The 24219-nt window shown below is 40.6% G+C and overlaps 1 protein-coding gene across 1 annotated transcript in view; it reads left to right on the forward strand.

Annotated features, from left to right (window-relative positions):
- Nucleotides 1–24219, forward strand: part of LOC126194885 (oxysterol-binding protein-related protein 6-like) — a 277022-nt gene that overhangs the window by 186319 nt on the left and 66484 nt on the right. The window contains exons 11-12 of the mRNA XM_049933235.1: nucleotides 12246–12456; nucleotides 13320–13501. Of these exons, the coding sequence (XP_049789192.1) occupies nucleotides 12246–12456; nucleotides 13320–13501 (393 nt within the window). The remainder of the gene's footprint in view (nucleotides 1–12245; nucleotides 12457–13319; nucleotides 13502–24219) is intronic.

Consider the following 24219-nt stretch of genomic DNA (forward strand, 5'->3'; position numbering starts at 1 on the left):
AGGAAAGACTGACTGTTGGGGACTGCACCAGATGAGGTTTGAAAACCTGAGAGCTGTGGAAGAGGGGGTAATATGCAAGACAGAGATTACTCCAAAAATATCATGCACGAGTTAATAAGAGGGAAAGTTCATTGTACGTAACAGAGGGGGAGGGTGAAAAATAGACAGGTCAGAAAATAAAAGATGTAGAAAACTGAAACAGAGTGAAGGAAGGAGTAGTCATTGGGAATAAATGCTGAGATAGAAGAAATTAACGTAATTTAAGACCAGATGGATGGCGAAAACCAAGGACATGTTGTAGTGCTAGTTTCCATCTGTGGAGTTATGAGAAACTGATGTCTGGGGGAAAAACCTATATCGCGCGTGTGGTGAAACAGACACAGTGTCATAACTGTAATGTTGCAGAGCATGCTCTACAACAAGATAGTGTGTGTGTTGTCATTATATACAATCTGCCTATGACCATCCATCCTAACTGAGAATGTGGTAGTAGTCATGTTGATGTAAAAGGCCAGTGTTTACGTAACAGGTGGTATATGAGGTGTCGTTTCACAGATGGCTCTCTGTTTGATAGTATATGTTTTGTCAGTTACAGAACTGATATAGGTGGTTGTAGAAGAGCGCATAGGGCAAGTCTTGCAGTGGGGACAGTCACAGGGGTAAGGGCCATAGGGTAGGGAGATGGGTGCAAAACTGCGGAGATTGGGACAGCAACGGAATGCTGTTCTAGGTGTTGTGGGCAAAATCTCTGACAGAATGCATCTCATTTCAGGGCATGATTTTAGGAAGTCATTGCCTTGTCGAAGTAGCTGATTAATACATTCAAGACCTGTATAGTACTATATAATAATGAGTGGTATGTTCCAAAGTTGTTTTTTTTGGAGGTTTCAGCAATACCAGAATTGGATGTGATGGCCCTGGAAATCTGCCTTTAAACTAGGCTGGTAGGGTAATAATTACGTCCAGTCAAGGCTGAAATGAGAATGGTGGTGTATTGCTGTAAAGTGTCTGCATCTGAACAAATATGTTTACCTCGAATACCAAGGCTGTGTGGGGGTAGGGTGGGGGGCACATTTGACATGGAAAGGACGTCCAATATCAGTATGTAAGTACTGTTGTTTTTAGTAGGTTTAATGTGGACAGAAGTGTGTAGCTGGCCTTTGGTGAGCACAAAATCAACATCAAGGAAAGTGGCATGGGATTCAGGATAGGACCACGTGAAATTTGATTGGGAGATGGTATTTAAAGATTCCAGGAATTTTAACAGCTCAGCATCACCTTGAGTCCAAATTCCAAAGGTATTCTCAATGTATCTAAACCAAACTAATGGCTGAAGGCTTATGGATCACAGGAAAGCCCCCTCCAAGTGACCCATGATAAGTTTGGCATAGTAAGAAGCCATCCTGGTTCCCATGGCTATATCCCTCATCTGTCTATATGTCTGTCCCTCAAAGGTGAAGTAGTAGTTGGCGACTATAAAGTTGATTAAGGTCAGAAAGAAGGATGTCATAGGTTTGGAATCAGGTGGGCATTGACTGAGGAAATGTTAAGCAGCAGACAGACCATGTATATGGGGGCCATTGCAAAGAGGGAGGTGGCATCTATGGTGAAAAGCAAGGTGTGTGGTGGGAGTGGGATGGGATGGGCATGGATTTCAGATGATGGAGGAAATGGTTGGTGTCTTTAACATAGGAGGGAAGTCTTTGTACTAAGGGTTTCAGGTGCTGATCAACTAAGGCAGATATATGTTCAGTGTGTGCTTTGTAGCCAGCAACTATAGGACAGTCAGGATGATTGGGTTTGTGGATCTTAGGAGCAGGTAAAAGATGTGGGTGCATGGTTTGGGTGAGGTAAGAAGTTGTATAGATTGATGTGTTAGTTCTTGTGAGGGGCCTGAGGTTTTAAGGAGGGACTGCAGGCCAGTTTGAATCATACTGATGGGATCTTGATGGCAGAAGCTGTATGTTGGGAATGTCAAGCAGCTGGCAGTTTTTAGGAAATGCAGAGCCTGGAGTTCTGCAGAGGACAGGTTAGGCTCATGTTATCTGAGGAAGGATAGTGAAGAAATGCTGATGTGAGGAATATTTGGAAGTCTTATAAGGGATGATTTTGAGGTGGTGGTGGTGGTGGTGGTGGTGGAGGATCAAGTTGAGATTGTGATTGGAACTGTTCAAGGCAGGGTTTAATGTCATGTTTGCTGTTAGAAAAGTTTTGGGATTGGGTTGCAAAGTGATATTTCCAGTTGAGAATAGGTTTGAAGGAAAGTAGGTCTTTCGCCAAAGCAGCACAAATGCAGGTTTAAGGCTGAAATTGAGACTCTTGGATAATACAGATAGTTTAGGAAGGCAGAGTGCTTTAGATGAGAGGTTGAGAACAATACACTGTTGTGACTTGTTGTGATTATGAGTTGTTGTTTGTCTGGGAGGCAGTGGTGAAGACTGTGGAATGTTAAGCAGGTTGAACAAGCTCAGTTTGTCGGAGAGGAGTGGTAGTTGATGGTGTGGCTGTTTGAGCTGCAGAGGGACAGGAAGGGACACACCACTGTTGAGATACTTTAGGAATAGGTGGGATAGCTTTTTTGAGGAGAAGTCTTTCATGTTGTTGCAGTCTGAAGTTCACTTGGCAGGTGATATCATCCAAGGAAACATGATGGGCAGATAACTGCAGGCTTTTGTAAGAAGACAGAAGTCTGGTGGAATAGAAGATGGCAGATGAGGCTTATAGGTCACAGATTAGCTCGGTAAGTGTGAGATATTGCTGTATTTGAAACTGTAAAAGAGCCTGGTGTATAGTAGAATTACATCCAGAAACAGGGACTTTCAGTGTTAGGCCTTAGGGAGTAACTCCAAGGGACAAGCAGGTTTCAAGAAACAGAATGTGGGACCTTATTTTTGATAGTTCAAGAGCATGATTTCGAAAAGAATGGATGTAATATATGATGGGATTTATCATGACAGGAGAGGGCAGTTTGGAGTGTTAGAAATGGTGGTAATGGCAAAAAAGAGAAGCAGAGGGCGAAAAAGATAGAAAAACAGAAGAAAAGCAAGGAAAAAATTAGAAAAATTCATACGAAAATTGTGAGAACAGAATATAGTTAACAAGAGGTAATGAGTGGTTGAGAATTTATCACCAGAAAAGTGATATATATGATATGAAAAAGTGATTGGAAAAGAAAAACATCGATAGGGTAAGTCACGAAAAGAGACAAAATTTTTAATACAGGGTAAACAGAAAGAGAAAGTTATACGAGAAATTGTAAATTACATTACTTGCGAAATAAAGTAATGTAGAATATGGCTGTAAAGACAATTGGAGCAATTTGGCATAAAACAAATGCACAAAAATGTGAAATAATTATGTATAAACAAGATAAGTGGAGGGAGGGAAAGAAAATAACTGTCAAATTAGCAAATAAATAGGCAAAAGATTATTGGGAGAAGGTCCTGCAGTATAGCAAAGCATAAACAAATTGTTAAAGGCTAATTTGTAAATAAACCAATGAAAATAATCATTTTTTTAGAATATAATGTAAATGGATGGATAAAAAAATCTACACACAAAGTAGCAGCAGGAGTACACACACATAAAAAAGGTTATATTTATGCAAGCTATCAGAGCCAGTGGCTCCTTCGTCCGGCAAAAAGGTTGAAGGGGAAGGACGAGGGCTGAAGAAAAAGGACTGGAGAGGATTAGGAAAAGAGGCTGATATCGGAAAAGTCATCCAGAACCGGAAGTCAGGGAAGACTTACTGGATGGGATGAGAAGGAAAGACTGATTGTAGAGGACTGTACTTGACGTGATTTGATAACCTGAGAGCTTAAAGGTGGAAGACAGGGTAATATGTAAGACCGAGATTACTGCAAAAACATCATGCATGAGTTAGTAAGAGTAACAAGCTAAGTTGATTGTACATAACAGAGGTGGGAGGGGGACGGTGAAAAATAGACAGGTCAGAAAATGAAAGATGTAGAAATCTAAAATGGAATGAAGGAAGGAGTAGTTATTGTGAATAAATGCTGAGATGAAAGAAATTAAAATAAATTAAGACAGGTGGTTGGCGAGAACCAAGGACATGTTGTAACGCTAGTTCTCACCTGCAGGGGTGTGAGAAACTGGCATCTGGGGGAAGAATCCAGATTGTGCATGTGGTGAGCCAGGAACTGATGTCACGACTCTCATGTTTTAGAGCTGAAAAGTGTTTAACATAACAGCTGGTATATGCCATGTGTCATTTCACATGTGGTTCTCCCTTTGATAGTATATATTTCGCTAGTGAGAACGAAATCAACATCAAGGAAAATGACATGTGATTTGGAATAGGACCATGTGAAATTTAATTGGGAGAAGTTATTTAAAGAGTCCAGGAATTTTAACAGGTCAGCCACACCATGAGTGTGTATGACAAAGATGTCATCAAAGTATCTAAAACAAATGAGAGGTTGAAGGCTTACGGATCCAAAAAAGCGTTCTCCAAGTGAACCATGAAAAGTTTGGCATAGGAAGAAGCCATCTGGTTCCCATTGTTCTACCCCTGATCTGTTTGTGTGTCTGCCCCTCAGAGGTGAAGTAGTTGTTGGTAAGTATAAAGTTGATTAAGGTGTGTGTTGGAAGGATGTCATAGGTTTGGAATCAGGTCGGTGCTGACTGAGGAAACGTTAAGCAGCAGACAAACCATGTACAAGGGGGATGTTGGTGTAGAGGGAGGTGACAAGCAAGCTATATGGTGGGAGTGGGATGGGCATGGATTTCAGACAATCTAGGAAATGGCTGGTGTGTTTAATATGGGAGGGAAGTCTTTGTACTAAGGGTTTCAGGTGCTGATCAACTAAGGCATATATACATTCAGTGGGTGCTTTGAAGCCAGCAATTATAGGACAGTCAGGATGATTGGATTTGCAGATCTTAGGAAGAAGGTAAAACTTTTGGGTGCGTGGTTTGGGTGGGGTAAGAAGTTGTATGGATCGAGGTGTTAGTCCTTGTGAGGGGCCTGAGGTTTTAACGAGGAACTGCAGGTCAGTTTGAATCACAGGGCAGGGATCTTTGTACTTACCAACATCTACTTCACATTTGAGGGACAGACATACAAACAGACCAGGGGTATGGCCATGGGAACCAGTATGGCTACTTCCTATGCCAATCTTGTCATTAGTTGCTTGGAGGGGGCTTTTCAGGGATCTATAAGCCTTCAGGCCCTGGTTTGGTTTACGTACATTGATGACATCTTTGCTATACAGACTCATGGTGAGACTGACGGGTCAAAATTCCTGTAATTTTTAAACACCTTCTCCCAATCAAATTTCACTTGATCCTATTCTGAATCCCATGCAACTTTCCTTGATGTTGATCTTGTCCTCACCAAAGACCAGCTACACACTTCTGTCCATGTTAAACCTACTAACAAATGACAAACTTACATATTAACAGTGGCGATCATTTCCATGTCAAACATTTCCCCTATATAGCCTTAGAATTCGTGGCAAACATATTTGTTTGGATGCAGACGCTTTACAGCAGTGCACCACCATTCTCACCTCAGCTTTCACTGGACATAATTAACTTACCAGCCTAGTTCAACAGCAGATTTCCCAGGCCATTGCATTCAGTACCGTTACTGCTGATTCCTCCAAAAAACAACTTCGAAGTTCACCACTTGTCACTCAGTATTATCCTGGTCTTGAATTATTAATCAGCTACTTTGACAAGGCCATGACTTCCTAAAATCATACCCTGAAATGAAATCCACTCTGTCTGAGATTTTGCCCACCACACCTAGAATAACTTCCAAGCTCCATGATATCCTTGTCAGACCCTATGCTCCTGTACCTGTCTCCCTTCTGTGATGTCCCTGCTGCAAGACTTGCCCTATTTACCCTTCTACCACCACCTATATCAGCCCTGTAACTGGCAAAACATGTATTATCGAAGGGAGAGTCACCTGTGAAACAACACATCATATACCAGCTGTTATGTAAACACTGTTCGACCTTTTACATCAGTATGACTAGTAGCAGGTTATCAGTTAGGATGAATGGGCATAAGTGGAGGGTGTATACCAGCAACACCCAATATTATGTTGCAGAGCATGCTCAACATGACAGTTGTAACATCAGTGCCTGTTTCACCACATGTGCTATTTGAATCCTTCCCCCAGACATCAGTTTCTCAGAACTCTGCACATCCTTGGGTTGCCACTTCCCTAGCCTTATTATATGTTAATTTATTCCGCCTATGTTTTTCTTCATTATAACTATTCCTTTCCTCACGCTGTTCTGGTTTTCTACATATTTCATATTCTGACTTGTCTATTTTTTGCTGTTCCCCTACCAACTGTGTAACATACAATGCACTTAGCTTTTCACTCTTATTAACTTGTGTACAATGTTTTTGCAGTAATCTCTGTCTTGCTTATTACCTTGACCTCCACCTTTAAGCTCGCAGGTTTTCAAATCTCGTCTGGTGCAATACCGCACAGTCAGTCTTTCATTCTCATCCCATCCGGTAATTCTCCCCTGACCCATGGTTCTGGGTGCTGTGGTGGTGGTGGTCTTCAGTCCAGAGACTGGTTTCATACAGCTGTCCATGCTATTCGATCCTGTGCAAACCTCTTTATCTCTAAACAACTGCTGCAACCTACATCCTTCTGAATCTGCTTAGTGTATTCATCTCGTGGTCTCCCTCTACAATTTTTACTCTCTGTGCTTCCCTCCAGTACTAAATTGGTGATCTGTTGATACCTGAAAATGTGTCCTACCAATCAATCCATTCGTCTAGTCAAGTTGAGCCACAAATTCCTCTTCTCCCCAGTTCTATTCAATACCCTCTCATTAGTTATGTGATCTACCCATCAAATATTCAGCATTCTTCTGTAGCACCACATTCTCTTCCTGCCTACACTGTTTATTGTCCATGTTTCACTTTCATACATGGCTACACTCCATACAAATACTTTGAGAAAAGACTTCCTGATATTTAAATCTATACTCGAAGTTAACAAATTTCTCTTCTTCAGGAACACTTTCCTTGCCATAGCCAATCTACAGTTTATATCCTCTCTACTTCAACTATCATCAGTTACTTTGCTCCCCAAATAGCAAAACTCATTTACTATGTTAAGTGCCTCATTTCTTAATCTAATTCCCTCAGCATCACCTGATTTAATTCTACTACATTCCATTATTCTTGTTTTGCTTTTGTTGATGTTCATCTTATATACTCCTTCCAAGATACAGTCCATTCCATTCAGCTTCTCTTCAAAGTCCTTTGGTGTCTTTGACAGAATTACAATGTCATTGGCAAACATGAAAGTTTTTATTACTTCTTTGTGAATTTTAATTCGTACTCCAAAGTTTTCATTTGTTTCCTTTACTGCTTTCTCTATATACAGATTGAATAACATCAGGGATAGGCTACATCCCTGTCCGACTCCCTTCTCAACAACTGCTTCCCTTTCATGCCCCTGGACTCTTATAACTGCCATGTGGTTTCTGTACAAGTGGTAAATAGCCTCTTGCTCCCTGTATTTTACACCTGCCACCTTCAGAATTTGAAAAAGAGTAATGTAGTCAACATTCTTAAACGCTTTCTCTAAGTCCACAAATGCTAGAAACATAGGTTTACATTTCCTTAACCTATCTTCTAAGACAAGTCGTAGTGTTGGTATTGCCTCGCGTGTTCCAACATTTCTACGTATTCCAAACTGATCTTCCCAGAGGTCGTCGTCTATCAGTTTTTCCATTCGTCTGTAAACAATTCATGTTAGTATTTTACCGTGACTTATTAAACTGAAAATTTGGTAATTTTCACACCTGTCAGCTCCTGGTTTCTTTGGAATTGGAATTATTATATTTTTCTTGATGTCTGAATGTATTTTACCTCTCTCATACATCTTGCTCACCAGCTGGAAGAGTTTTGTCATGGCTGGTTTTCCCAAGGCTATCAGTAGCTCTAACGGAATGTTGTCTACTCCCAGGGCCTTGTTTCAACTTAGATCTTTCAGTACTCTGTCAAATTTTTCACACAGTATCATATCTCCCATTTCATCTTCATCTACATCCTTCTCCATTTCCATAATATTGCCCTCAACTACATCTCCGTTGTACAGACCCTCTATACATTCCTTCCAACTTCCTGCTTTCCCTTCTTTGCTTTGGATTGGTTTTCCATCTTAGCTCTTGATATTCATACAGGTGGTTCTCTTTTCTCCAAAGGTCTCTAGAATTTTTCTGTAGGCAGTATCTATCGAACCCCTAGTGATATATGCTTCTACATCCTTACATTTGCCCTCTAGCCATCCCTGCTTAGCCATTTTGCGCTCCCTGTTGATCTCATTTTTGAGACATTTGTATTTCTTCTCGCCTGTTTCATTTACTGCATTTTTATATTTTCTCCTTTCATCAATTAAATTCAATATCTCTTCTGTTACCCAAGGATTTCTACTAGCCCTCATCTTTTTAAAACTTGATCCTCAAGTGCCTTCACTATTTCATCTCTCAAAGCTACCCATTCTTTTTCTACTGTATTTCTCTTCCCTTTTCTTGTCAATTGTTCCCTAATGCTCTCTCTGAAACTCTCTACAACCTATGGTTCTTTCAGTTTATCCAGGTCCCATCTCCATAAATTCCTACCTTTTTGCTGTTTCTTCAGTTTTAATCTACAGTTCATAACCAGTAAATTATGGTCAGAGTCCACATCTGCCCCTGGAAATGTGCTACAAGTTAAAACCTGGTTTCTAAATCTCTGTCTTGCTATTATATAATCTATCTGAAACCTTCCAATGTCTCCAGGCCTCTTCCACGTATACTACCTTCTTTCACCATTCTGAGTGTTAACTATGATTAAGTTATGCTCTGTGCAAAGTTCTACCAGGTGGCTTCCTATTTCATCCTTACCCCAGTCTGTATTCACTTGCTACTTTTCATTCTCTTCCTTTTCCTAGATTCGAATTCCAGTCCTCCGTAACTTTTAAATTTTCATCTCCCTTAACAATCTGAATAATTTCTTTTATCACATCATATATTTCTTCAATCTTTTTCTCATCTGCGGAGCTAGTTGGCATATAAACTTGTACTACTATGGTAAGCATGGGCTTCGTGTCTATCTTGGCTACAATAATTTGTTCACTATGCTGTTCGTTGTCTGCATTCCTATTTTTTTATTAATTAAAAAACCTACTCTTGCATTACCATTATTTGATTTTGTGTTTATAACCCTGTATTTTCATGAACAGAAGTCTTGTTCCTCCTGCCACCGAACTTCACTAATTTCATTATATATAGCTTTAACCTATCCATTTCCCTTTTTAAATTTTCTAACCTACTTGCCTGATTAAGGAATCTGACATTCCACGCTCCGATCCGTAGAATGCCAGTTTCGTTTCTCCTGATAACAACATCCTCCTGAGTAGTCCCTGCCTGGATATCCACATAGGGGACTGTGTTACCTCCAGAATATTTTACCCAAGAGGACAACATCATCACTTAACCATACAGTAAAGCTGCATACGTTTGGGAAGAATTAAAGGTTGTAGTTTCCCCTTGCTTTCAGCCACTCGCGGTATCAGCACAGCAAGGTCATTTTGGTTGATTTTACAAGGCCAAATCAGTCAATCATCCAGACTGTTGCCCCTGCTACTACTGAAAAGGCTGCTGCCCCTCTTCAGGAACCACACGTTTGTCTGGTCTCTGAACAGATACCCCTCCACTGTGGTTCTACCTTCGGTACGGCTACCTGTATCACTGAGACACGCAAGCCTCCCCACCAAAGGCAAGGTCAATGGGTCATGGGGAGGAATTACTTTATACTATCAAAAATTGATTATTTAGGTAATGTTTAAAGTATTTTTCATTGCAATTTCAGATCTGATTTTGGTTTTTCTGTATCACATCATAAGTTTTTGTTCAGACCACCTCTGAAGTTCTAGCTGAAATTACATTTGTTTTATAACGGGAAATATTTTAAATTGCATTAAAAAATAGATTATTTATTTTGTACTTTGTAAAGAATCGCTATAAACTGGATTAGAGTCGACAATGGTGTTTATTAACTTAAAATTGGTAATAATTATTTCAGAATCACAACATGTAGTTGACAGTTTATTTTTCCATTGCTGCATCAAGTGTTTCTGACATGGGGCAATACTTCTCTTCCTTGATTGTCTCTCTTCATCATTGCTGTCTCTCTTTAGTATAAAACAGTATTCAGCCATTATGTTTGTGTTCCATCTTCTCTCTAGTATCTCTTTTCCATCTACTTGATCTCCTGATGGAATGATTCCCTTTGTTCTTCACTAACTTTACACCAAAGTTCGCAGGGGGAAAAAAAAAGAAATAAATAAAAAAAATATGTGAATGTAGAAAATGAAGCTTCACACTCATGTTACATTCCTGATTCGTGAAACTCTGCAACTTTTTTTAAACATGATTTTGTAATTTGGATGTTTGTTGTTACCTAATTGCTGGGCACCACTTCTTTAAAAGATTTGCAAGCCCGTTAAACCAGTGGATGCATTGTTCTTTCAAACAAATTGTCTTTCATTAAATTTCTGACCTGCAGCCCCACAAAAATCCCGTCTTTAAGTTTCTCCTAAGATGCTTTTGGAAATCTTTTTACCAAGAACAAGAAGGTGTCACCATATTTTGGAAGTGATTTTTAATGATTTGTTTCATTAATCCAAGCATGCTGTGAAAAGAAGGTAATAATGTCTTGGGTAATTTCGTATATTCTGTTAACCAGGTTGGAAAATTTTTCTTTCAGGTCAGTTCATTACCTTCCATTTCTTGTCTTTGACTTGTGTATTCCACTCACCTTGTGCAGTGCCGAGCTTTTATCTTGGTCACGCCATCTTGCGCCGAAGTATGCATAGCAAACATTTTTCACAAAACTATAAATTTGTTTAGCAATTATGTAGCCACCACGAACATAACACAATATGTCTGTGTTATTCAGACACTTGGGGAATTAATTTCTAAGAAGCAGTAAAACTACATTCAACAGCACTAATATAACCTCACAACACTATACCGTGTCAACATGGAGCTAAAGTTTTCTGCCTAACAGCCAGATGGGTGTGACAAGTTTGGCCAACTATTCCATATCACTAAAATAAAATTTCCTTTGCTTGCAATAAAATTTCTCCCAGTGGAACTTATGTTTAAATGAAAAACGAGTATAATTGATTTGTTAAAAAAAACTGTACATGCTAGGGGAAAAAACCTAATAGTAGATCTAAAACCACTACAAAACTTTTTTTTGAGATCAGCAGAAATTATGCAAACATAAAAAATAATGTTGCATAGGGTTACCAAATCACATTTTGCCATCACAGTTGAAGTGCTTCCGTTTGAGATGCCTTTTTTTAACGGAGCAAATACATGGAAGTTGCAAGGCGACATGTCTAAACTGTAGGGTGGACGCCCAAGTGGCTCCCACTTGAACTTGGCCATTATACCAAGTGTGACCTTGGAGACATGTGGACATGCATTGTTGTGGAGCAGAATCACACCCTGCATGAGCAGACCAGGCCATTGGATCTCTGGCATCAGTGTTGGTGGTGAACCTCACCTTCCCTGCTGAGGGCACAGCTTTGAATTATTTAGGGGGAGGTGACAACTATATTCGCGTCTGTAGATGTCTCACTGTATTAACTCAAAGGTGGAATATGAAAATTTCAATCAGTTTGGTTGTTGTGATGTTTCATACCTTTTCATGAACATTCCTTGTATTCCAGAAAAGTTCAAGATTTCCAAATGGTGATTGGTAAATTTTTGCAATAACTGGGTTGAACATAATAATTTTTATAACTGCAACTTCACAGTTCTTTTTGACATTTGTTCCAGTAGTTTTATCATAGTTACAATGGCAGAGGCAAAAATATTCAGTTAAAATAATCTTCACAAAAGCTTTCATTGTAGCATAATGTTTATTTCCATTTTCTGCTGTTATTTTTCTGTACTTCATCACAGTTTGTTGCTGAAATGCAGAAAATAGGTGGCACTCCTTTTTCAGTCTATATACATTTGTAAACTTTAGATGTATTGGAACTCGCGTGCTTAATACTGAAGCATCAAGTAGTAAAATACACATGCAGAAATGACTCTCACTTTTGTCACATTCGTATTCTATGTTGTACCTAACATTTCATAGACCATTGAGAGCTGAGCAGCTAAAACAGTAATTTTAAATGAAATAATTCTCGATAAAAGCTCTACGAACAGATTCAAATTAGTGAATCAAATTGAATGTTCCAGGTGCAGAAACCACTACACGCATCACTTTCATACAGCTCCTCCTGCGTTAGTGCTTCAGAGTTCTTCGATGCCGAAGAGTATCAAATACAAGACGGTGGAGGGGGTCGTGAAAGTGATACTTCTTCAGAAGCTGGCAGCATAACGAGTGAGGAAGGCAGTGTCAGTAGTGAGAACAGTGAGGTCGGCACTGAATACACTCCTGCACAGAGTGGTAAGAATAACCAGTTTCTGTTTGATCGTATAACTCGGTTGAAATAAAAAGTAACTTAAATTTGTTGTAATTTTTTATGTCGGTCCATTGAGTGCTTAAGTAATAATAATGTGAGGAGTCTAATGGAAATCACGTTCTCATTTTATAATTTTATATAATTAATTTTTTTTTTTTTTTTCAAAAGGATCAGATTCTACTTTAGAGCTAAAACAGAGCGAGAATAAAAATGTTCGGGCAATTTAATTTGTGTGCAGTCCTCATATAAAATTTGAAAAAATTGGCTCTATAGAGGTTTCAGAATTGGAGGGAAGGGTGATTAATTTTGTCTCTTAACAATCGAAGACATGATCTAAGCAGGTGGTACAACTAGAAAGGTGGGGGAAAAGCGTCAAATGAAACATATTCACTTAGTCTTCATGTCAGGAGATGCAGGATAACACAAGTGGAGGTGGTTTTTCTTCTTCAGTTTTCTGAGCAACATATTTTTCCTCATGATCTTTTTGTTTTTAGACGAGTCTCTTTTTTCATCATTATTCACAAAAATGTAATCTGTTGTCGCAAGAATTCAGAAGCTATGTTATTGTGTTACTCTTGTGCCAGCATTTGTATATTTTTTACTGTGGTTCACAATACTTTTCACATTAGCATCTGATAAAATGTGTTTAAATAATCAGAGGTGCTAATACGAGGATGTTTTTTAGTGTAAACCACAATCAAAATAAACTAAATAAAATATTTATATTCTCATTTGGAGAAAAAGAGTAGGTATTTTTCCTCGATTGTCTCATGTAGTGTCATATTACAGAAAAAATCCACAAATAGGCACACGTTCCTCGATCTCATTGGACTTACATCTGTTGCAGCGGCTCCTGGAGGAGGCAGTACAAGTATAAAATGTATGACTGGCAGGAGAACCAAACTGCCCGCCGTCCGTCCAGACACAGAAGGACTTTCATTGTGGAACCTTTTGTGCAAGAATATTGGCAAAGATCTTTCACAAGTTTCAATGCCAGTGGCTTTAAATGAACCTCTCTCCATGTTACAGGTTGGTGTTTTGTGTGTTTTGCACATCTGTTAATATTTCTGTCTGTATATTATGTCCAGACCAAATGTTTGACAGTTAAATAACAAAGAGGACACACTCAGTGGAGGGGAGGGGGAAAGAGTGAAGCAAATGACAACATGCAAGCACAGTAGTATAAAGGCAAACTGGATAATAAAAATTTTTAGTAGTGGTATATTATTCCCTAGCAGTCAGCTTTTCCCGTTGCCAATACTGACTGAAGATAAATACGGAGAGAGAATAAAACCCGTCACGTAGTATAGTTGTAGAGCAATCTAATGGTCCTTCAAAAAAAATTTTTTTTAATACTATGCAGTGAAAATCTTATTATGTGGGTGGTACATCTGATGAGGAGGTGAAAACACTAAGATGTACAGAGCACATAACAAGTGATTGTACATCATAATAATGCATCATGATAACATGAAACAGATACACCTGTTTTTGATTATTGAATTTAAGAAAAGAATAAAAAGTAGTGCAAATACCCCAATTTGTTCCAAAATGAAATTACTACCTAATCTTTAGGGTGTGAGATGGATTATATGAGGTAAAGCCTAAACAATACCATACACACTCTTCATGAAGAAACTCAGCACAGTGGCTGATAGGAGTAGCAGAATCATTAGAACTTACCAGATGCTATCCGTAGCATAGCATGTAGTGCTGTTTGCCCTGGCATTATTGTCAGCATTCCGTGTTTCCTTTGCTGCACTGAGTTTTGTTTCATATTTTGTGATTGAATAGTTTTTGAAGTTATTAAAAGTGACTAATGATGCAAATTTTGGTACTTTTAACTACTCATTTCACACATGCTTTTGGTACAAAAGGAGACAAAGTGGTATTTGCTTACAAAGGGAGACTAGATTGGCAACAACCAGAAAGTTGTCAGTGCCTCATTGTACCCTGTCAGCTACCCCTGTCATTCACTATGCACGTTTAAAAATTACAACATATGTTAAAAATGGTTGTTCTGCACCACTGTGCACTTTCATGCCTGTGAAATCGAATTCAAACTCACTTAGTGCGGGACTATAACTTGGGTTTTTTCAATACTTTTATGTGTTTTTCTTCAATTAGCCTACCATTTTAAGGTATTTTTGTACACTTTTCCATTTAAGTATCCATGCAAAAAAAAAAAAAAACATAAGGAGACAACCTTTGCTTATGATTCATTCTTCTTTAAAAAGACTCCTTGAATAAGACATCTATTGGTAGTATGTGTGGAATATACATCCATCATGCTGGAAAAAGCAGTACTACTTAACTGAGCCCATAATTTCTTGAAAATTTTAGGATAAATGTCTGTATTGAAAGTAGCTTCAAAGAATAACAAGCCAATAATTTGGCTACCAGACAAGAGGGCAGCCACCATGTATGTTGTTAATGTATAGACTGAATATAATACAGGTTTGCTCCAGAGAAAATAGGATTAATCCATGTGATGTGCAGAGAGTGTTCCTCTGGCCAGTTAGGGCACGCTCCCTGCCTGCTGTGAGCGTGTAACACCACCAGTTGTGTAAGTGAGTAAATAGTCTTGCTCTCTGAGTCAATGGATACAGCGTCACAGCCCTGCCTTACCCCTGAGACAGCACATAGGCTCAAGAAGAACCAAACTTACTTCAATTCCGCAAGAAGGTAGGGCCACACCTCTACCAGAGTGGCCATCTTAATATTGTGGACAGGCAGCTACGTGGGAAGACTCTTTTTATTCGTTCCTTTTTAATGGATCGACAGTTCAGGGTACGTGTGGGTTCTGTCCTGTCAGACACCTTTCGCCAGGAGAATGGGGTGCCACAGGGCTCAGTTTTGAGCGTCGCTCTCTTCGCCATAGCGATCAATCCAATAATGGATTGCCTCCCAGCTGATATATCAGGCTCCCTTTTCGTGGACGATTTTACCATCTATTGCAGCGCGCAGCGTCCGTGTCTCCTGGAGCGCTGTCTTCAGCGTTCTCTTGACCGTCTTTACTCCTGGAGTGTCGCCAATGGCTTCCGTTTTTCTGCCGAGAAGACGGTGTGTATTAACTTCTGGCGCTACAAAGAGTTTCTCCCACCGTCCTTAAGACTCGGTCCCGTTGCTCTCCCATTCGTGGAGACAACAAAATTTTTAGGTCTTACATTTGACAGGAAACTTAGTTGGTCTCCACATGTGTCATATTTGGCTGCCCGTTGTACCCGTTCTCTAAATGTCCTCCGTGTTCTCAGTGGTATGTCGTGGGGAGCGGATCGAACCGTCCTACTTCGCCTATATCGGTCGATCGTCCGCTCCAAGCTGGATTATGGGAGCTTCGTATACTCCTCTGCACGGCCATTCATCTTACGCCGCCTCAACTCCATACAACATCGGGGTTTACGACTTGCGATTGGAGTGTTTTATACTAGTCCCGTCGAGAGTCTTCATGCTGACGCTGGTGAGTTGCCACTCACCTACCGGCGCGATATACTGCTTTGTCGGTATGCCTGTCGGCTACTGGCAGTGCCCGACCACCCGTCGTATCGTTCCCTTTTTGATGACTCTCTCGACAGTCAATACGGGTTGTATGTCTCTGCCCTGCTACCCCCTGGAGTTCGCTTTCGTCGCCTCCTTCAACACCTTAATTTTTCACTCCCTGCAACCTTTCGAGTGGGCGAGAGCCACATGCCACCTTGGCTCCAGGCTCAGGTTCGCGTCCACCTTGACCTCTGCTCGCTCCCGAAGGAGGTTACCCCCAGTTCGGTCTACCACTCCCGTTTTGTCGAACTTCGTTCGAGGTTCATTAATATGACCTTCATTTATACAGATGGCTCTAAGACCAATGACGGGGTCGGGTGTTCTTTTATTGTCGGGGCACAAAGTTTCAAATACCGGCTCCATGGCCATTGTTCGGTCTTCACAGCTGAGCTCTTTGCCCTCTACCACGCTGTTCTTTACATCTGCCGCCACTGACATTCTGGATATATCATCTGCTCCGATTCCCTGAGCGCTATCCAGAGCCTCAGTGATCCGTACCCGGTTCACCCTTTCGTGCACCGGATCCAACGCTCTCTTCAGCAGCTGGTGGACGTCGGTTCTCCGGTTAGCTTTATGTGGGTTCCTGGCCATATCGGTATCCCCGGGAACGAAGCTGCAGATGCCGCGGCCAAGGCTGCGGTCCTCCAGCCTCGGACAGCTTCTTGTTGTGTCCCTTCGTCAGATTGTAGCAGGGTAATTTGTCGGCGCATTTTATCTTTGTGGCATGCCGATTGGGCTGCACTTACAGACAACAAGCTTCGGGCCTTAAAACCTCTTCCCGTGGCTTGGACGTCCTCCTCACGCCCTTCTCGGTGGGAGGAGGTATTTTTGGCCCGGTTACGAATTGGACACTGCCGGTTCAGCCATCGCCATCTGCTGACGGCTGCGCCGGCGCCGTTCTGCCATGTGGGCAATTGCTGACGGTCCGCCACATTTTAACGTCCTGTCCGGATTTTAACACCCTGCGTCTTGATCTTGGCTTGCCCTGTACTGTAGAAGCCATTTTAGCGGATGACCCACGAGCAGCTGCTCGCGTTCTTCATTTTATCAATTTGACAACCCTCTCAAAGGACATTTGATTATGCTGTTTTCTTTTTTAATCCTATGCCTGTCAGTCTGTCTTTTATCGTGTTTTCCGTTTCGTTGCTGTTTTAAACTTGTGACTCGCGGTGCATTCCTAACGTAGTCTGGGCGCTAATGACCGTTGAAGTTGTGCGCCCTAAAACCACAAAAAAAAAAAAAAAAAAAAAAGTGGGAAGAGAAGTGGGTGGGTCTTCGTGATTGCACTGTGTTACAACAAGGTCGCCATTGTGGTCAGGGAGGTACGACGGGGGTTCCCTGTAGTGTGGCAGCAGTGACTATGGTCATCCACTTGAGGTTTCTACTGCAACAACAGTGGGGCTGAGGGATGGAGAGGGTGGGACGGGGGGAGGAGGAGGAGGAGGAGGATGGAGATAGCTGCCACACTCCCAGGTTGCAGTGCTTGGTCGGTCAGCCCTTCAGCTATTCAGGTGACACTGCCAGTAATGTCTGTTGTCCTCCGAAGTTATAAAGGTGACAGTTCTGGCCACCTTTGATAGTAGCGGGGGCCCACACCGTATGCTATCTGAAGGTCCACCCCATACTGAGTTTCCCTTATGGAAGCTACATCAGTGTGGCGTACACTGCTAGTGCTGTTGCTGGAAGAGAAGGTGGAAAATGGTTACAGGTTGCCTGCCATGCAGAAGTTCTACTGGTCTTTTGCCTGTGACAGACGTGGTCCTGTATATACATAAAAAATTAGAGTGCCTTTGTTACAAGAAGACTGAACTGCTACATTCATCTTTTCCTTAAAAGTGCAAATCATCCGCACCACCTCACCATTTGAATGAGGGTGAAAAGGAAGTCAAGATCTGCTGTATGCCATATTTAGTGTAAAACTCTGCATGTGGGGCAAATATGAACTGGGGATCACCATCAGTCATATGGTCCATGGGAAGCCTTCTATCGTGAACACCTGCCAAGTGCTTTAATTGTCACTTTTCATATGTTTTGCTGACATGTGGAAAGTTTGAGGAAGGGTCCACAATGATTAGTCACGCTGAGTTGAGAAAAGCAGCTGCAAAGTCTACTTGAACTCGTCCCAAGGAGCAGCAGGATGGTGCCAGGATGAAAAAACTTTTTGAGGAGATGCCTGATTGGGGACAAAGTTGGGACATGAGCGGCCAAGAAACTCACTATCTTTGTCAGTGGCCAGCTAGTAAGCATGGTGGTGGGCCAAGATCTTGATTTGTGTGGGACACCAGTGACCCACATAAAGCATAACAAGGACCAGAGTGCGGAGTGAGGGCGGGATCACTACCCACAGGGGTCCTTAGTAAGTAGGAGGACCCCATGCTGAGCTGACAGCTTATGTTTCAAAGAAAAGTAGCAATATGATGCTGGGTTTGATTTTGTATTGAGATAATCCTACCAGTCTGACTTCACCCGCTTAAAAATTTATCTTATCATGAGGTTCTTCTATGATTCAGTTGCAGTAGTGGATGCCATGAATTGAAAATTGTTTAAAATTAAAAGGGCCTCTTAGTTGATATGGAAGCATCCAACCTTCTTGTGGTCAAATTCTGTTTCACAGCTAGCTGGGAGTCGGGAAAGAGCCTCTGCATTCATATGCCACATTGTTGGTTTGTATGTGATGGAATACTGATAAGCAGATAATGCTGACAAGGTGTCTACCTGGAAATTGAATTTTTATAATTTTTAATATTTATATATATGAAGCTCAGAACTCAAATATCATTTTGCCAAAGCAGTTCAATGTAACTATCAAAAATACCTGAGAAAACTTACTTTGAACTTTCCGAGGATCTTTAATTCACTACTGTTAAGGCAACCGGAAAAACTGCCTTTTCTTGAAATTGCACTTTAGGCTGGCTTTCTGTACGACGGAAAAAAGTGAGTGGAAGTTTTTGAGCTGTTTATGAGACCCTTGATAATGTTGCTGTTAAAAAAACTGAAATGATTACAATGAAATTTCTGGGATCAGTTGTTCCAAGTATCTTTGGAAAATGCAGGGGCACTAGAGATGCCAAAAGGAAGGCACTGATATTGGGAGAGGTTGAATGGTGTGTTCAAAGCAAGCACTCTTTTAGAGTCCAGATGCAAGTAGTTGTAAGTATACCTCATACAGATTGGTGTTAGAGTAAAGTTAATCACTGTTTAATTTTGAAAAAAAAAAAAAAAAGGTCTGAGTATGAAATCAGATAGGTGTCAACCACCAACTGTGAGTTAAATTCACACTGTCTGAGGCAGCCATTTGGTTTGTGTACCACCACAAAAGGGGGAGCCCACAAACTAGATGAGCTAGATGTGATCACTTGTTTTTGTTAGAAGTGGTAAAGCTGTTTTTTAATGTCCTCATGTGGAGTGTGTGGTGAAGCACATGCCAGTGCATAAGGGACACTGCGTCAGGGGTTGGAGTTGTATCTTTGCCTCTATTCGAGAGGCACAGCCTAGCCCTGTAGAAAACAGCTCCGAAATACATTTGCAGAGTTTGTTGATGGCTTGGAAGGGAACCATGATGTCTCATTGACGGCTAAGCTAGACTGATTAAATACAGTTGGACAGGAATTATTATTTGGTACAAGGGAACTAATAACACTAAAGATCATTCACCGTGGCACACATTTGTATATAACCTCCATTTGAAGAGTTTGTATTTATCATCAAAGCTGCAGCCCTATATCAGCTTCAAACACTATCAGGTTGTCAAAAATTTTCATTTTAGATGATAACTTCAGTGGTGTAACTGTGTCAGGGTTTATGATGATTTTGAGTTTATTTACTGAATCCTGCTTCTGGTCACTTGCAGTCATTCCACATAGGGAGAAATTGCAGATACTATGTTGCCATGATTCCGACGTGGAAACCACTGTTCATCACACCTGGGGCATCGGTGATAAGGGTGGAACCAGAAACAGTCTGGACAGGATGGCAATTGCCATGTGCTGAAGCTTAATGTAAAAACAATGCCAGAATAAAATGAATATGACTGATTTTGAGCCATCTTCCCAAGAGATTGATTGTGTATTCTACTGCAAGTCTTGCTGGGGATAGGATTATTTCCTGTTAACAACACACGCTGGTTATTTGTCAACCACTACTGAAGCCAATTAGGGAACTGTAGAACAGTTTTGCCATTGTTGTTGGGTTTCCTGTACAAATTCAAAACTTTGTACAATGTTGCGGACTCATTCTGAAGAAAGGTCTGAATTTTTTAAAGCCTGTGTGTGAACATACATAGATTTTGAAAAACACATTTCCTTATCAGTAAGAATGTGTGGAATTTTTTACACGTCTAATTTGTACATTTGAAGGTACAGTGCCAACTTAAGCCTTTAGTTCCATGATCCATTTCTGGTATGATTTGGAAGGAAAAAATATTGTATGGGTCTTGAGTTTATGGTAATCTGACAGCAGTTCACGTACTCTTAAAAAATGAGTCTTCCAGGTTGTCTAATGGGTGGAGCTTATGAAGCAAACAAAATATTTTAATAGGATCAGTACAAAAAGAGATTGTTTTGAAGTTCTGGACCCTTAGTCTTTAAAGCTGCAAAGTTGTGCGATAACCATTGGAAGTGCTCAACCCAGTTGCCCTTGCCATCTCGGAAAGAGGGGAATGGAGGCACCGCCAGTGCCAAGGATGTTGCTTGATGTGGCATTTGCTGTTGCCATATCAAAGTAATCAGTTGCTATTGTGTGGTGAACCATTGTTTGTGTCGTTCATTCTGGAATTTCACCTGTTGATGTCATCCCTCCTAGATTTGGGGGATTCAAAGCACTTGGCATCAGTCGTGTGATTCGTCACCTCGGATACGTAGAACCTGGCACGACTGTTGGAGCAGTGCTTCTGTTCCCTTTATTTGAACAAAAACACTAGTTACAATAATTTTTAGGTATAATTTGAGAGTTCGGCACACGACATGAGCTTCTGGGTAGTAATGGTTAAACAAAGAAGACAGACTGAAATACTGCAAGTCTGTAAATGAACCCAAAGGCCTTCATACTGCTATGAGAAATCCAACCAGAGTGAAACACCACACATAGCCCAAGCTGGTAGTGTAGTTAGTCAACAAAAAGGCAACCAGTGCTTATTATTTAAGCTGAATATAACACTGGCTTGTTGTCATTCTGCATGCAGCCAGGTTTGATCATTTCTATTGAAATTCTGTCACTGCTGAGCTCCTTTCTTACCTTCATAGCTTAAGTAGCTCTGTATTACTTATTTGCCATTGCAACTACAATTTCATTATTTTGATTAACTGTGTGCATCTCGTGAACTGTGAAAATCTTTAATAAATCTTGGTATGCTTGTAGAACTTTCTCTCTGTAGTCAGGTATGCACCATTTGCCATCTTAACTGGTGATATTTGTCGATTGTCTAGCATAATTTTCTTTTTTTTCTTCATGTTGCTTGTTTTTGGTTGTTTCTCTTACCAAGTTCGCATGGTATTATTTCACATTCTGTTAAAGACATTTCGGAATAGTTTTAATTCAGCATATTCGACACATTTCCACCGCCGTTTGCTTGAAGAGTTTCTTACGTTCTGTTTATAGCTGTGTTATTCAATTTTAGATTTTCTTTTGCTCTCGTCATGCCTGCAACATTGTTTGTTGTTTGCATAAAATACTTTATTATATAAGGTTTGTATTGTTTTCACAAGAAATGTTGAATTTGTGTAATTTGTTCAGACATGTCTCCGTAGTCTCAAATAATTTATCATGATCTATATATTTGATTTCTTGCGCGATGACTTTGGCAGCATCGTCTTTTAGCTTTGTGTCTATTTTCACTCCTGTTATTGCTAATCTATGATCACTTGAAATCCTACATACTCATTGCTTTGGTTTGAAAAAGATTTAACTTAATTACATTTTGGTACCTCCTGTATAATGTTGGCCACCAACACAATTTCTGTTGGAGTTTTTTTATGGTTCACAACAAAATGTTGTGAGTATGTGAGTGAGAACCTTGTCTTCTGCATGAAATTGATCACAATAATACCTCAACTGCATTTATTGATAGTTTACTCCGCATACTCAAAATTCGTCTCCATTCACCATGGCCACAGCCACCGCCACCACCACCACTGATACCATGGGAATTAAACAATTCCCAGTCCATTCTTGTTCTAGGCACCTCTCCCTTTGTCATCAAGCAGACCCCACACATGTTATGGCTTCTAGTTTATCAACGTCCATTGAGTTCTAGTTACCATCAACAAAACAGTAGAAAACATAGAGTTCTTATATTGAGGTTTCAGTGTTACATATATGCCCTGTCATTATATCACTTCAGAAGTACAAAAATTGCAGGTTCTGTATGATACAATCAAGGGAATCTTTCAGAATACCACCCAGGAGATGATTCTAAAATTGCACAAAGTAATGACAGTGCCAATAGTATTTTAGGGAGTGGGTACTACACTGTCAAAACAACAGACCATAAGAGTGGAAAGTGTGGAAATAATATTTCTGACTCATGTGTTAGGCTGTACCTTACTGGATAGGGTGAAGTGAAAACGTCAGTGGGAACTAGAGAGACATAGTTGTCTTCATAAACTGTAATCAGATCTTACAAGTATTTTGTAATGTAATGTGGTTGGCTATTTTGTACATTGATGCTCATCTCAATGTGATTGTAATGTTTAGTTTTTAGATTGAAAAGCATTTGATAAATTGAATAGCTTAGCACAGTGATTGACTGTATTAACAATTCTGCAGTATGCTATCAGTTTTTCATATTTTTTCTGTATACATCTTTAACATTGTTTCCCTCCATCTGTCATAATTGTATCCTCATGTCAATTATTCTGATTTAGAAAACTAACCTTTTTGCATTTGTTCGTTAAATGGAGAGAATTATTTGAAAAACACATGCGCGTGCATGACACACACACACACACACACACACACACACACACACGTGCTCCTAAACATGTAGCAAATTCAGAATGAAATGAAATTTGAATATTGTGTATGGCATATTTGGCAAGGGGTCCCATTTTGGGGTGTTTAAGTGCCTCGTGCACGTATTCTTATTTGAAGCCCCTTCCACAAACTTGCATGTTGATTATGATGAAATGATGGAGACAAAACAACACCCAATCCTCGAGTGAAAAAAATCTTCAACTAGACTGGGAATTGAACTTGGAGCCTTTGCGTGGCATTCACCTGCGTTGGCCTCTGCTACCACAGTGGATTCACACACTGGCATCCAAAATTAAAGCAACAAACTGCTATTTACCTGTGTTGTGTCTGATTCACAGTAATCACACAAAATGTCAACAAATGTCCGTACAGGCATGTTCCTCATGGAAGATGGCACTCCAGACAATGGCAACCACATCAATGATGATAGCAGGGCACCTGTCAAATGTGGTAGTGCTTGCCAGGTAGTCCCACATGCACAGTTGCTATGTATGCAGTCACAGATGGTGCAGTATGGCACAAAGAAGATGCCTGCCAGACTATGTGATGGAGGGCTATAAGAAGAATGGAAGCAGGACAGTTGCAAACTGATGTGGTCCGAAGGCTTAGTGTGAATTGTTCTGTTGTTTCTTGGATGTGGCAACTATTTATTGAGACCAAAACAGTATACCGAAGACCAGGGCATGGCCAACCACATGTGATATGAAAAGGAGAGGATTGTTATGTGGCGGTAAGGGTATGATGGATCCGCCTTAGTACTGCACAGCAACTGGCATCTGACCTCGCAGCATCTACTGCTGCGTTGCATTGAGACAAACAGTGTACCGAAGGCTTCAGCAGAGTAGCCTTTATTGTGAGAGACCTTCTGTGTGTATACCTATGATGCGTCTTCACAGAAGGGAACGTCTAGAGTGGAGTCATCAACATGCCACCTGGATGGTTGAACAGTGGGCCAATGTTCTTTCTGCAGATGAGTCCTGATTTGGTCTGGAGAGTGATTCTCAATGCATTCGCACCTGGAGGGAGTGTGGAATATGATTTCAGAATCCAAACATTGTGGAAAGTGACTGATATCCAGGAGGATCCTTAATGGCATGGGCTGAGATTAAGTTAACCAGTCAAAACACAAAATTGTACTGGTAAACTGGAAAGGTTTAACTGCTGTCAGGTATTGCGACAAGATCTTGAAACCTCATGCGTGATTGTTGTGAGGTGGTGTGGGCCCAGACTTCGTATTG

This window comes from Schistocerca nitens, chromosome 7 (assembly GCF_023898315.1).
Source record: "Schistocerca nitens isolate TAMUIC-IGC-003100 chromosome 7, iqSchNite1.1, whole genome shotgun sequence".
NCBI classification, from domain to species: domain Eukaryota; kingdom Metazoa; phylum Arthropoda; class Insecta; order Orthoptera; family Acrididae; genus Schistocerca; species Schistocerca nitens.